This window comes from Leucoraja erinacea, chromosome 26 (assembly GCF_028641065.1).
Source record: "Leucoraja erinacea ecotype New England chromosome 26, Leri_hhj_1, whole genome shotgun sequence".
NCBI classification, from domain to species: domain Eukaryota; kingdom Metazoa; phylum Chordata; class Chondrichthyes; order Rajiformes; family Rajidae; genus Leucoraja; species Leucoraja erinaceus.
The window spans coordinates 29,386,067-29,401,806 of NC_073402.1; the positions used below are offsets into that span (position 1 = coordinate 29,386,067).

Sequence of the window (15,740 nt, forward strand, 5' to 3'; positions counted from 1 at the left end):
GCATCAAAATCTGCTGGCGTCCTATTCATGTATAATAATTCTGAGCTTTAAAGAAGATTGAAACTGAGCCTGTTAACTGCCACTCACTGCAGGCTACTTTAGTCAGATTCTGTCCTCTGTTGCCAAAGGACAAATGACAATCGTGAAACAATAAAATAAGGCCGAAAGGGTACCAGGACACTTGCTTATCTGTAATGGGGTGCCATGTGGTTATGTTTACTCTTCTGTGTTTTCCAGAGGTGAATGGTCTGTGAGTGTTGTAAAACCATTTGGGAAGGAGGAAAATTCCCAAAGTGCTTGCTACAGTGAACTTCACATCAAATTGCATTTCTGTATATAGGGTGCAGATGAATCTTTGTTCATTGAGCAATCCCCTAGGTTGCTCCCAGTATTCACTGCATTTGGCAATCTTGAATAAAGTTTGATCGTCTTACCCGATCCTTGTGGTGTGTTTTAAAGTTTTATTTAACAACGCCCAGGAACTTGAAGCTGTTGACCCTCTCCACGCAATGTAGTCAACTAATACCATACCAATATCCTCTTGGCCCATCGGTAATCCACTCCACCATTCAATCATGGCTGATCTATCTTTCCCTCTCAACCCCATTCTCCTGCCTTCTCCCCATTAGGAAATGATGGAATTTATACTGGAGCAGACTTTATTTAGATTTTTCTGAACGTTCTATACACCCACTATCACCTTTTGTGTGAAAAGGTTACCCCTCAGATTCCTAGTAAATCCTTTCCCCTTCACCTTAAACCTATGTCCTCAGGTCCCGATCCCCTACTCTGAGCAAGAGACTCTCTGCATCTACCTGATCTATTCTTCTCATGATTTTATACACCTCCGTAAGATCACCATCATCCTTCTGCATTCGAAGTCCCAGCCTGCTCAACCTCTCCCGATAGCTCAGATCCTCTAGTCCTGGCAACATCCTCGCAAATCTAATCTTTACCCTTTGCAGCTCGGAAATGTACCATCATTGGTTAAAACTGCTGACCTTTGCTGAAATCATGGCACGTGTACCTTGAACTGGTGGCAGTGGCATCCGCAGGCTATCTTTAATTGGGCTTTAACTTGCACTATACGTTATTCCTTTTGTCATGCATCTGTACACTCTGGAAGGCTTGACTGTAATCATGTAGTCATTCCACTGACTGGACAGCACACAGTAGCTTTTCACTGTACCTCGGTACACGTAACAATAAACTAAACACGCTCCCTGTACCAGCTGTGCATTTTCCATGAAATCAGGTGCTTTCAGTCAGAGAGGGCAGGAAAGCCAGTCTGATACACATTCCTCCAGAACACCACTTTATTTAAATGTTAATTAAGCAAAGGCCCATTTCATTAAAGAGCAAGCTATACAGCCATTCAACAGTGTTTCATGATGTAGAAGATCACACACTAGTTTACCTTTGGTGCAGTGGAGACACAGGAACTGTATTTGCTGGTTCATCAAAAAAGACACAAAGTGCTGGAGTAACTCAGCACGCTAGGCAGCATCACTGGAAAAGCAGATGACGTTTTGGGTTGAGACCCTTCTTCAGACTGATTGTAGTGGGAGGTGGATGGAAGAATGTGGAATAGATCTGGAAAGCCAGGTGAGTGATAGGCAGACACTACCATCCCCAACAATCAGTCTGAAGAAGGGTTCCAACCCCAAACATCACCCAACCATGTTCTCCAGCGATGCTACCTGACCCGCAGAGTTACATCAGCACTTTGTGTCTTTATTTGTAAACCAGCATCTGCAGTTCCTCGTGTCTACTTGTTGTACAGGCACATATACAAACACCTTAGATCACAGGAAAATTACATTGGTTATCGTTGAAATCGTGGTCAAGCAAAAATCAAAAATACAAGATATCAGTTAGTGTCCAACCCAGTAGATGATCTAATTTGCAGTGATTACTGCTCTTGATGTTTATAGCACCAAAACCAATAAACCTGGGTGTTTGTAGAGCTGGCAAGCCCCCAAAGCAAAAGGTGTCATAGAATCTTTATTGATATGCATACAGTACCTCCGAACATGATTATAGACAGTGCATTACTTGACGCCATGATTGAGTTTCTGTTGCCACATGACACAATGAGAAGCCTAGTCGTCCGAGTCATCGCTGCGCCTCAGTTTCTTGATCTTGCCCTTGTGGCGTTTGACCTCATCCTGTAAGCGCTGGATCTCCTTCTCGTGGTGATGAATCTCCTCCTGGTGATGCTTCTGCAGGTTTTCAATCTGATCCCTTTCCTTCTCCTTCTCCCTGCAAATTATAATCACACAAAGTCAGCTTCGTTCATTGGCCAATGCCCTCAACACTTAGAAACATAGAAAATAGGTGCAGGAGTAGGCCATTCGGCTCTTCGAGCCTGCACCGCCATTCAATATGATCATGGCTGATCATCCAACTCAGTATCCTGTACCTGCCTTCTCTCCATACCCCCTAATTCCATTAGCAACAAGGGCCACATCTAACTCCCTCTTAAATATAGCCAATGAACTAGCTATATTTAAATAATGGACTTATTTAATAAAGCCTGAAGATTGGATAAAACAGCGTTGCCATCTTTTCCTTGCGAGGAATTGTCAAAGACTGGAGGGCCTAGCGTTTAGTTAAGAGGGGCAAAGTTTAAATGGGATGGTGGGTGCTGCTAAGAGTGTCATAGATTGGCTATAGAGGCAGATACAACAGAGACATTCAAGAGGCTATTAGGGATATGAATATGCAGGGCTGGGGCAGAACACGAATGGCACCTGTGGAATGTACAACAATGTACCTCGGTGACTGCCAATCACCCCCCCCCCCACCCCCCGGACACTCCTCACACAGGAAAAACACTATGACTGCATGCATGTAAATAGATTTATTTATTGAAATCATATTCTATGTCGCTCTTCCAGGGAGATGCTAACTGCATTTTGTTGTCTCTGTACAGGATACCGAGTTGGATGATCCACCATGATCATATCGAATGGCGGTGCAGGCTCGAAGGGCCGAATGGCCTACTCCTGCACCTATTTTCTATGTTTCTATAAAAACAGCTTTTTTTTCCTCCACGAGCAGTAGCTCTTAAGTAGTTATAAATAAGTTATACGTATCAGGGAATTTCCTCTCCCTATTCCAGAATTCCTGATTTAGTTGGGTGAATTAAAAGCTTTAAATATAAAATACTCAACTACCCAGATTATTAATGGCAGGTCAGAGGGGACATTGATAGATGGCAGCACTCAGACACGATTCAGACTTACCTGAAGTATCTTTCTTCCAAAGCAGCTTCCCTCTTGCCAAACGCACCGCCTGCCTCTCTGATCGATCCACCACCACCGCCGCCCTTCCCAGCTCCCTTTCCCAGCTCTCCCAGCTGTAACAAAATGGCTGTATTAGAGACATGCACACAACATGGGCAAAGGATCCCGTCACCCCTGTCAAATGTTCTCGTTAATCTGTCAAACTGTCTCCCACCATCCCATGCCATCAGAACCCTTCCCCTATTTTATTTTATTCCAGGCCCCTTCCCTCCACTCTGATTCTCACCCATTCAACCCACTCCTTCCCCTATTCACCCCCAAACCCCCCTTCACCTCCATTCACCTCTCCCCCACCCATCCACTGTATCTTTTGCAACTACATTTAAAGTAGCTCTTTCTTCCCAATAACCCTTTCTGGCTTAAGCCCTCCCTCCACCACCTCCAGTTTAAATTCCATTTGGAATATTTTGGAGGACCAAGAAACCAAGAAGAAGAAGAAGTATCCCAAATCCTCTCCCACTCACCTCCCCGCCTCTGTCTCTGTCTCCCCTTCCCTCCCTCACGTGCCTCCCCCTCCCTGCCCTCCCTCCCTCCCCTCCCTCCCTCCCCTCCTCCTCCCCTCCCTCCACACCTCCCTCTTCCTCCCCTCCCTCCTCCACCTCCCTCAGCCTCCCCCTCCACCCCCAACTCCCCCTCCATTGCCAGGCAGGCCTGACTCTGACCCTCCCCCCTCTTTCCTCCCCTCCCCCTCCCCCTATGTGACCCCCTCCCCTCCATCTCCCCCTCCCCCTCCCCCCTCCACCTCCCCTCCCCCTCGCCGGCCGCGGGTGACGTGACCTGGCTGCTGTCTCCGTAGCTGCGGATATGTGGTGCAAGGACCGCCCGCACTGAGCGCACCGCCCGCGCCATGGTCATAGCAATGGCCGCTCCGTGCCCTTGCCGCGACCGGATAACGACAACCCGGCACGTGACGGGGGGGAGGTGGTGGTGGGGCGCGGGTGGTGCTGGGAGCGCTTAGCTCGGCCCCGGCTCCTCCCCGTGCCCCGCCCCATCGTGCCCCGCCCCCTCCACAGGCCCCGCCTCCCCCACCTCCACCTCCACCACAGGTCCAAAGATACATAGTGCCCCGCCAAGTCAAGTTTATTTGTCACATACACCCCCTCCAGATGTGCAGTGAAATCCACAAAGTGGCAATGCTCGCGGAACAAAACAGCCAAACAAATTATAAACACAATCATAACACACATATTATTTTACATAATGCCCCGCCCCCTCCACAAAAACGTTCCCACACAGTTAGCCCCCTGGTGAGAAAGGCGTTTACAGTCCGAATTGCCTCGCCTGCCCCACACAGGCCCCGCCCCATCGTCCTTCTCAACCTCTCCGTTCTCACTGCATGGCAATGGAGGCGTTTGCCTGACCATAGTGGCTGGAACAGTCCGTTGCAGGGGTGGAAGAGGTCTCTCATGATTTTGTTTGCTCTGGAGTTGCACCTCCTGTTGTATAGTTCCTGCAGGGGGGTGAGTGAAGTTCCCATAGTGCTTTCGGCTGAACGCACTACTCTCTGCAGAGCCTTCTTGTCCTTGGCAGAGCAATTCCCGAACCAGATGGTAATGTTCCCGGACAAGATGCTTTCCACCGCCGCTGCGTAGAAGCACTGGAGGATCCTCGGAGACACTCTGAATTTCCTCAATTGCCTGAGGTGGTAAAGGCGCTGCCTTGCCTTACTCACCAGTGCTGAGGCGTGTGATGACCATGTCATATCCTCAGAGATGTGGACTCCCAGATATTTAAAACAGTTCACCTTATCCACAGGATCCCCATAGAAACATAGAAAATAGGTGTTCAAGAAGGAACTGCAGATGCTGGAAGGATAAAGGGGTGATCTTACAGAGGTGTACAAAATCATGAAAGGAAAAGATTGGGTAGATGCACAGAGTCTAGGAGAATCGAGGACCAGAGGACATAGGTTCAAGGTGAAAGGGGAAAGATTTAATAGGAATCTGGGGGGTAACTTTTTCACACAAAGGGTGGAGGGTGTATGAAATATAGAAAATAGGTGCAGGAGTAGGCCATTCGGCCCTTCGAGCCTGCACCGCCATTCAATATGATCATGGCTGATCATCCCACTCAGTATCCCGTACCTGCCTTCTCTCCATACCCCCTGATCCCTTTAGCCACAAGGGCCACATCTAACTCCCTCTTAAATATAGCCAATGAACTGGCCTCAACTATCCTCTGTGGCAGAGAGTTCCAGAGATTCACCACTCTCTGTGTGAAAAATGTTCTTCTCATCTCGGTCTTAAAGGATTTCCTCCTTATCCTTAAGCTGTGACCCCTTATTGACAATTAAATGTATCTTGTATCTTATCCTGGACTTCCCCAACATCGGGAACAATCTTCCTGCATCTAGCCTGTCCAACACCTTAAAAATGTTGTAAGTTTCTATAAGATCCTACAGCAAGGTACACAAAAATGCTGGAGAAACTCAGCGGGTGCAGCAGCATCTATGGAGCGAAGGAAAGCCCCGTTATAGGATCTTTGCACCTGTCCAGAGTCAAGCATGCAGGTAAGAACTGCAGATGCTGGTTTCAATCGAAGGTGGGCACAAAATTGTCATCTGTCCCAGATAGAAACGTAGAAAAATAGGTGCAGGAAAAATAGGTGCAGAAGGGCCATTCTGCCCTTCGAGCCAGCACCGCCATTTAATATGATCATATCTGAAGAAGGGTTTCGGCCCGAAACGTTGCCTATTTCCTTCGCTCCATAGATGCTGCTGCACCCGCTGAGTTTCTCCAGCACTTTTGTCTACCTTCAATATGATCATGGCTGATCATCTACAATCAGTTCTCCATTCCTGCTTTCTCGCCTACATATAGATAGAACAATGAAATTCTTACTTGAAGCAGCACAACACAATATGTAAATGTAGTGTGTGTATGAAGAAACTGCAGACAAAATGTGTAGGAAGGAACTGCAGATGCTGGTTTACACATTAGATAGACACAAAATGCTGGAGTAACTCATCGGGAAAGGCAGCATCAGTGGAGAGACGAAATGGGTGATGTTTCGGGTGAGACCCTTCTTCATTGCTACATTTTTGTCTGTAGAAGGGTCTTGACCTGAAACGTCACCCATTCCTTCTCTCCAGAGATGCTGACTGACCCGCTGAGTAACTCCAGCTTTTTGCGTCTATCTTAGGTGAAAGATCAGTATTTTCCACCATCTGCAGTTCCTTCTTAAACAGTATGTAGCAATACCAGTCTCCCTCTCCCCTGACTCCCAGTTTGAATAAGAGTCTGGACCCAAAAAGTCACCCATTCATTTTCTCCAGATATGCGACCTCAAAAAGGCAGCCAACATCATCAAAGACCCACACCATCCTGGCCACACACTCATTTCACCATTGCCATCGGGAAGAAGGCACAGGAGCCTGAGAACTGTAACGTTCAGGTTCAGGAACAGCTTCTTCCCTACAGCCATCAGGCTATTAAACACTACAATCTCATAAGCTATGAACTACAATAGACTATTATTATTATTATTATTATTATTGCACTGTTAGTGTTTGTTCTTTTCTTTCTGAGATTTTATTATATTAATGATTATGATTACATTTTGTTATATTATTTATTGTGATCACATATCCTGTTGTGTTGCAGCAAGTAAGAATGTCACTGTTGTATCTGGGACACATGACAATAGAACACTTGACTTGACTCTTGAGTGCAGAGGGTGGTGAAAATTGCCCAACGCATCACCGGTTCCTCGCTCCCCTCCATTGAGTCTGTCCAAAGCAAGCGCTGTCTGCGGAGGGCGCTCAGCATCGCCAAGGACTGCTCTCACCCCAACCATGGACTGTTTACCATCTTACCATCCGGGAGGCGCTACAGGTCTCTCCGTTGCCGAACCAGCAGGTCGAGGAACAGCTTCTTCCCGGCGACTGTCACTCTACTCAACAACGTACCTCGGTGACTGCCAATCACCCCCCCCCCCACGGACACTTATTATTATTTATTCAAATCGTTTGCTATGTCGCTCTTCCAGGGAGATGCTAAATGCATTTCGTTGTCTCTGTACTGTACACTGACAATGACAATTAAAATTGAATCTGAATCTGATTCTGAATATTATGTAATATAATATGTGTGTTATGATTGTGTTTATAATTTGTTTGGTTGTTTTGTTGTTCCGCGAGCATTGCCACTTTCATTTCACTGCACATCTCGTATGTGTATGTGACAAATAAACTTGACTTGACTTGAATTGAGAGCTGGCAGCGACCGTGTGGGCCGAAGGGTCTGAGCCACACCCCCTCCCCCCCCGCATCACTACGTCAGCCGCCGCGGGGTCAGGGGTCGGCGGGTCACGTGGTGCAGGGAGGCAAGATGGCGGCGCAAAGCGGCGCGGCGACGGGCGGCTCCTCGCCCGGCACGGACCGCATTGGCGAGGAGGCCTTCAAGGTCTTCCTCACTGAGGTGAATGCAGCGCCCGGCGGGACGGGACGGGACAGGACGGGACAGGACGGCAGCGGCTGAGCTGAACCGAGCTGGGCTGGGCTATTGCTGGGCGCGGGTTTGGTCGGGCCGGGCTGAGCTAGTACTGGGCCCGGCGGGGCGGGGCGGGGTTGGGTTCGGATAGGCCGGGTTGGGGGTCAGGCGGGGGGGGGCTTGGTTTGGGTTGGTTAGGTTTAGCCGGGCCGGGCCGGGCTGGGCTGGGTTGGGTTTTGTTTGGCCGGGTCCTGCGGTGGGAAGACGCGTGGGAACGCTCGGCCCATACCCGGTCCCCTTGGGCACCCTCCCCTCCCCGATTGGTAGGTAGAAACATAGAAATTAGGTGCAGGAGTAGGCCATTCAGCCCTTCGAGCCTGCACCGCCATTCAATATGATCATGGCTGATCATCCAACTCAGTATCCCGTACCTGCCTTCTCTCCATACCCCCTGATCCCCTTAGCCACAAGGGCCACATCTAACTCCCTCTTAAATATAGCCAATGAACTGTGGCCTCAACTACCCGCTGTGGCAGAGAGTTCCAGAGATTCACCACTCTCTGTGTGAAAAAAGTTCTTCTCATCTCGGTTTTAAAGGATTTCCCCCTTATCTTTAAGCTGTGACCCCTTGTCCTGGACTTCCCCAACATCGGGAACAATCTTCCTGCATCTAGCCTGTCCAACCCCTTAAGAATTTTGTAAGTTTCTATAAGATCCCCCCTCAATCTTCTAAATTCTAGAGAGATTCTAGAGAGGCTTGGTTTGGGTTGGTTAGGTTTAGCCGGGCTGGGCCGGGCTGGGCTCGGGTAGGCTGTGCCGTGCCTGGGTTGGGTTGGGTTTTGTTTGGCCAGGTCCTGCGGTGGGAAGACGCGTGGGAGCGCTCGGCCCATACCCGGTCCCCGTGGGCACCCTCCCCTCCCCTCCCCTCCCCTCCCCGATTGGTAGGTAGGAGCTGCCCCCCCCCCCCCCCCCCGATCCTTCATTAGTCAGTGTGTGAGTCTGCCCCACCAGACATTGAACCCCCCCCCCCCCCCCCCCCCCCCCCATACATTAGAAACATATAAACATAGAAGATAGGTGCAGGAGGAGGCCATTCGGCCCTTCAAGCCAGCACCGCCTTTCAATATGATCATGGCTGATCGTATCTTATTGGGCAGCCCGATCCTTCATTGGTTGCCGGGGGCTACACTCTGATACCTGATAGGGATGTGGGAAGTGACCCCCCCCCATGTCTCATTGCTGGAAAGGAGCTGCCCCCCCAAATCCCCGGTTGGTCAGCGAAGGCGGCACTCCTCGATATCTCATTGGTGGGTGAGAGCTGCACCCCAACACCTGATTGGTGGGCAGATACGACAACAACCTGCCTTTGGTTGGTGGGTAAAAGTAGCTCCCCGATCCTTTATTGGTCAGCGGCAGTGGACCCCAACTTGTGATTGGTTGGGGGGGGGGGGCACCCCCCCTCCCCGATCCATGTCTGGTCAGTTTAGAGCAGCAACACCCCGCTCCCCGCCATCTGATGACTTGGCCACTAAATGGGATACAAATTCCAGCATCTTAAGTCTGAAGAAGGGTCCCGACCCGAAATGTCACACATCTTTTTTTCTGCCTGACTGACATGCTGAGTTACCCCAGCACAGTGTGTCTATCTTTGGCCTGATTCAATGCTGTATAACTCAATGACTCCTCTGGATGTTTGTCCAGATACACCCGTAGAGAAAATAAATGGTGGATAAATGTATTTTAGGTTTTGTTTTTTTGTGCAGTTCTGATGAAATATTATAGAAGGGAAAAGTGACTTTGGGAGATATGTAAAGTCACAAATTACCTCTAGGGTAGATGTAAAAGAGTCGATGCAATGATATTGGTACTCTATAAAACATTATTTTATAAAAAACATTCATAGACAAAGTGCTAGAGTAAGTCAGCGGGTCAGGCAACATCTCTGGAGAACATGAATATGTGACATTTCCAGTTGGACCTTGCTTCAGACTGACTTGAAACATCACCTATCCATATTCTCCAGAGATGCTGCCTGACCTGCTGAGCTACTCCAGCACTTTCTGTCTCTTTTTGTAAACCAATATCTGAAGTTCATTGTCTTAAAAAACCCATCCATACATGAGCACAATGAAAACCATACATGGGGACAACAGAGTGAAGTATATACAGCTACAGCTACAGAGAGAGTGCAGTAAGAAAAAGCTCCAGGTCTGCAACAAGGTAAATTGGAGGGGAGTGAGAGAGGAAGCTGGGGGAATTGTGATGACATACCTTATGCATGTTATCATTAGAGGTCCGTTCAACAGTCTGATAACAGCAGGAAAAATGCCCTGGTGGTATGTGCTTTTGTAATTTCTGCTAAGCGTGAGAGGGGAGAAAAGGGAATGACCTTAATGTGAGTGATCCTTGATTAGGCTGGCTACTTTCTGTGTGAAATGTAGATAGAGTTGATGATGGGAGTAGACTCGTTTGTATTGGGTAGTCAGCCTCATACACAACTCTGCAATTTCTTGCAATCTTGGACAAAGCAGCTGCTAAACCAAGCTGTGATGCATCCTGATTATGTACAAGAAAGGACTGCAGATGCTGGTAAAATTGAAGGTAGACACAAAATGCTGGAGTAACTCAGCGAGTGAGGCAGCATCTCTGGAGAGAAGAAATAGATGATGTTTCAGGCCGAAACGTCTGAAGAAGGGTCTCGACCAGAAACGTCGCCCATTCCTCTCCATAGATGCTGCCTCACCTGCTGAGTTACTCCAGCATTTTGTGTCTATCCTCATGCATCCTGATTAGGTTTCTGTGGTGCATCTGTAGAAATTGCTAAGAGCAATTGGAGATGTGCCAAATTTCCTTTGTCTTCTGAGGAATGAGAGGCGTTGTTGTGCTTTCTTGGCCACAGCATCAACGGGGATGGACCAAGACTAAATGTAGGTGATCCCTACACCTAGGCTTCTGAAGCCCCCGACCATTTCCACATTGTATACAGTGCAGGAAGGAACTGTAGATACTGGTTTAAACTGAAGATAGACACAAAAAGCTGGAGTAACTCAGCTGGACAGGAAGCATCTCTGGAGGGAAGGAATCGATGATGTTTCGATTCGAGACCCTTCTTCTGAAGAAGGGTCTCGACCCGAAACGTCACCCGTTCCTTCTCTCCAGAGATGCTGCCTACCCAGCTGAGTTACTCCAGCATTTTGTGTCTTATCTTCCACATTGATACTGTCTGGGGCATGTACTTCATCCTGCTTCCTGATGTCGATGACGAGCTTCTTTGTTTTGCTGACATTGAGGGACAGGTGGCATTATCCTGACACCGTGTTACTAAGCACTATCCTGCACTCCATCTCACCTTTCTTCAAAATCTGGCCTACTTCAGTGGCGTCCTATGCAAACCTCATGTCAGGTTTATTGCCGTATGCACAAGTGCACTGAGGTACAGATATAATCAAAATTTTGCTGCAGCATCGTAGACTCATAGACTCAGCTTTAAAAAAACATAAATTAAATATAAATCGCATAAAATTCTGCTAGTGGTAAAAAATAACTGCAAATATGACATTGGTGGAAAAGACAATTAGAACAAGACCAAGTCCACATTAGAGCACAGTGGGTTCCAAATTGTTCCTGTGTCAAGGTTGGGATTAGGGTTGTTTGGTTTTGTTCAAGATCACGATAGTTGAAGGATAGTCGCTGCCCCGAACCTGTTGGTGTGGAACTTGTAAGCAGAGTTGGAGCAGAATTAGGCCACAATTCATGAGTGTACTGAGTAGGGGACTGAGATGAAGTCAATGAACAGTACCCTGCCACAGGTATACTTGCTTTCCAGTGATGTGTGTAGGGCCTGAGAGATGCCATCTGGTGTGGACTTGTTGCAGCAGTGTATAGAGTTATGTTGGGGAGTCATCACTCATGGTCTGACTAATATTTGTTCCACTATCAATATCACCAGCGCAGGTTATTTAGCTCTGAATAACGTTGCTTTTTATGAGGGCTTGCTACGTGGGATAAGGTTACTTTCCTACGTTTCAGCAATGATTATAGAAGCAAACAAAATGTTGGAAGCACTCAGTGAGGGAGGCAGCATCAGCAAAATAGTCATTTAACATTTTGGGTCAAAGACTCTACATCAGAACTCATTAGCATTGATTATTGCATTCCTCTTTGGCCAAGAATTTCACTTGGATATCTTAAAGTTGTGGAGTGTGTTATATGAGTGTAACGCAGTCATCCTATTTCAGATTTACATTGATGCAACAAGAGCTTATATATCAGCAACTGCAACCCATACTTAAGTGTAGCAGTGTAAAAGTCCATTAAAGCCATTACTGACATTGTGTGGGAGACATGGTTGATGAAATATGGGGAAGGCATCAGATCTTGTTCATGCATCCAGGGGGATAATTATTTAAGCAAAGTACAGGCTTGTTAAATGGCATAACATGAAACCGATGCAGCAAAGGATTTATTGAAGACTTCAGCTGGCAGCGCAGTAGGATGATGGATAATATTGAATGCTTACCTTAAAACAAAATATTACGCTGTTTAATGCATTTCCCATTGAATTAAATTTATTTATCAAGTTGATTTAGAAAAGGGCCTTTGACAGCCTTGCTGTGAGATTGTGTAATTTGGATTTGAATCCATAATGTTGGCCTCAAAAGATGCCAAGCATTTTGTTTTGCCAAATGAAATCAAGTAATGTATCATGATCTCAACTCGTGGGCGACTCCAGAGGTTATCCGAGAGCTCCACCTGTCAATAAGTATCTGCTCTGATCTCAGCAGACTGGATTGCTATTTGTGCGGGCTAGTTTAGTTTAGAGATACAGTTTGTTTAAGAAGGAACAGCAGATGCTGGAAAATTGAAGGTAGACAAAAGTGCTGGAGAAACTCAGCGGGTGCAACAGCATCCATGGAGCGATGGAAATAGGCAACATTTCGGGCCGAACCCCTTAAGGAAATAGGCAATGTTTCGGGCCGAAACATTGCCTATTTCCTTGGCTCCATAGATGCTGCTGCACCCGCTGAGTTTCTCCAGCACTTTTGTCTACCAGTGTGCAAACAGGCCTTTCTGCCCACCATGTTCATGCCGTTCATCGGTTACCTGTTCACACTGGTTCTATGCTATCCCACTTTTGCATCCATAAAACAGTACCACTAGACATTGCTGATGATCTATGCAGTAAATTTGATAATCTGACATGCGCAAGGCATAATAGATTGTGTCGGATTAATGGGAATCGACTAAAATTGATATGTGATCCATCAGTAGTTAATGGTTGGAGACACAAGAGACTGCTGATGCTGGAATGATGCTGATGCTGGCAACAAAAGATGTACTGGAGGAATTCAGTGGATTGAGCTGCATCTGTCTGGTGTGGGGGGGGGGGGAATTGTCAACATTTTGGGTTGAGACCCTACATCAGGACTGAGAATGGAAAGGAAAGATTGTCAGCATATAGAAGTAAGAACTTCATTGTCCTCTCTGGGACATATGACAATAAAACACTCATGACTCTCTCTTGACTCTTGAGGAGAGGGCGAGGGGTGAGACTTTACTTTAAACTTTAGAGTTGCAGCACAGAAACAGGCCCTTCGTCCCGCTGAGTCCGCACCGATCACTGACGCTATCCCACACCCCAGGTACAGTTTTACAACTTTACCGGAGCCAATTAACTTTAGAACCTGTACGTCTTTGGAGTGTGGGAGGAAACCGGAGCACGCAGTCACAGGGAGAACGTACAAACTCCGTAGAGACAGCACCCGTAGTCAGGATTGACCCCAGGTATCTGGCACTATAAGAGAACAACTCTGCTACTGAGCCGCACACTGTGGGCAGTAGGTGATGGTAAGGGTGAGCGGTGACAGGAGGCTGGTGCCAGGTAGGGGGGCAGGGCTGGAATTGGGAGATGGGCAGCTGGGTGATAGGTGGAAGCAAGCAGACAAAGAAAGGGGGGGGGGGGGGGAAATGGTAGATGGAGCCAGTTGGTGTGAAAGTGGAGACAGAAGTTGGAGGGTGGTAAATGGTGACACAAAGGCCGTTATTGTTGGATTCTGATAATTTAGTAAGACTCTCATGGGAACCATTAGGGGAAAGGCAAATTGAATCAAGTGATGGGGAAATGTGTGGTTCATAGGTGAGTAGATTTATTGTTGATTATTCCTTGCTATCTTTACAGAGGCTAGCCTGTATATTTCCAAACTCTAGATGCATTCAGGGCTTTGGGGGTCAGGGTCTGTTGGAGACTTCAAACAAGAGAAGGGGTATCAACCGAGGGGGGGGCGGGGGGGGGGGCACATGAGTGGTTGGTATGAGGATAGATGTGGTGAACACGACTGAATATAATAATGAATATATAAATACTGAGGATGATATTCTCAGTTTTTGCACGTTTCTTGTCTTGTTTATATATTTTAATTATTCTGAATAATGGTTATTATTCAGGGTTTAAAAAAAATTCAGGGTTTAATGTAAGTTTAGTCAGATACTTCAGCACATGGTGTTCAGATTTGCGAACTTGGGAAAAAGGGTGAATTTCAGTTACCGAATTGGTTGTAATGTGAAGGTTGTCTATAGTTCAAAGCCTTAGTTAATAACTGGTTTTCCGAATAATGAGAAAGGAAACAATTTATTTTTAAACCTTATGGTTCTTGGTGTCCCAAATCTGGAAGCCAGGTCTAACAATGAATGTAATCGTTTTCTCCTGTGAATGTTACTCTGTTACAAGAAAATTGTTGCTTTAGTGCTGTGATATTCTGGCTAATTACACTTTATTTTGTTTTGTGGTATGCAGAATCTTTTACACTTCTTACTTTCATATGTTTTAGTTTACCTTGCAAAAATGTACTGCATCTACCAAACATCACAATGTTTTAATCAAATTTATATTTTGTCGACATCACTTCAGTTCAGTATGTATGTATTCCTTCTTTCAAAATGGCCTGAGTTGTTTCTTTTCTCAATTCGTTTTATGCTGTATTTTAAACATTTTAATTAAATAATTCACTGAAACAGCCTTGGTATAAACAGGGTTTTGTTTTTGCAGGTGAAGCAAATTGAAAAGAGGGACTCCGTTCTCACACCAAAACAACAAATTGAAAGGCTTACAAGACCTGGATCCACGTACATCAACCTAAACCCATTTGAAGTAAGTCATTGTAGATGTGTTTAGACATTTGACAAATACCTGAGTACTGACATCCTGAAAGGAAAATCGATCCTCGTTCTTCTCAAGTTGCCCACAATCAAGCCTATGGTGTAGGAAGGAACTGCAGATGCTGGTTTAAACTGGAGATAGACGCAAAATGTTGGAGTAACTCAGCGGGACAGGCAGCATCTCTGGAGGGAATGAATGGGTGACATTTTGGGTTGAGACCCTTCTTCACACTAGAGTCAGGGGAGAGGGAAACAAACCTTTGGTCCTGCGATCTCTTAGTTCTATGCTCATTTGCCTAAGATCCCTTTCCTGCCTTTTGGGCTCTGTCTCATGTTAAGCCAGCCTCTGCTCATCCTCTGACTGAATAACTCTTTACAGCCCCCCGTTCCCCAGCACCCTCCAGTTTACTTTCTTGCAATGACCCATCATGTCAGGCCCTACCCACCTGAACCAGAATCTCCAATCAACTACCATTCACCTACTCCAAAGTTTTCTATAGAAGTTGTTCCAAGTTTTGTTTTGCAATTTCTGACATGCATTCTCCCTTAATACTTGGTATCATCTGATCCTTGCTATTTAAGCAGTTGGGCATGCTCTATTGTTAACCATGACCATATCTTATCCTTTACTTCAATTCTATTTATCATATCTCTTGATTATGTAATGTTCAAAAACCCATTGATCTTTGTTTTGAATTTCCACATCTGGGACATGTAAACGTTAACCCAGGTTCTAGCTTCTCAGATGAGAAACATCTACCCTGTCTAGTTCTTTAGGAATTTTAGACATGTCTGTAATCATCCCTCAAGATGACATGGTTTTCGCAGAAATACCCTTCTCATCAGT

At 46.5% G+C, this 15,740-nt stretch overlaps 2 protein-coding genes across 2 annotated transcripts in view; one reads left to right on the forward strand and one right to left on the reverse strand.

Annotated features, from left to right (window-relative positions):
* Window positions 1-1,298: 1,298 nt before the first annotated feature.
* On the reverse strand, window positions 1,299-4,245 carry LOC129709914 (ATPase inhibitor A, mitochondrial-like). Its single transcript, XM_055656601.1, has 3 exons — window positions 4,086-4,245; window positions 3,248-3,361; window positions 1,299-2,255 (listed from the first exon to the last, which is right to left on the reverse strand). Exons 1-3 carry the CDS (start codon window positions 4,161-4,163, stop codon window positions 2,103-2,105), a joined length of 345 nt encoding a protein of 114 aa, XP_055512576.1. The 5' UTR covers window positions 4,164-4,245; the 3' UTR covers window positions 1,299-2,102.
* Window positions 4,246-7,584: 3,339 nt separating this feature from the next.
* Window positions 7,585-15,740, forward strand: part of dnajc8 (DnaJ (Hsp40) homolog, subfamily C, member 8) — a 30,444-nt gene continuing 22,288 nt past the window's right edge. The window contains exons 1-2 of the mRNA XM_055656602.1: window positions 7,585-7,726; window positions 14,784-14,885. Coding sequence (XP_055512577.1) covers window positions 7,637-7,726; window positions 14,784-14,885 — 192 coding nt within the window. The 5' untranslated portion in view covers window positions 7,585-7,636. The remainder of the gene's footprint in view (window positions 7,727-14,783; window positions 14,886-15,740) is intronic.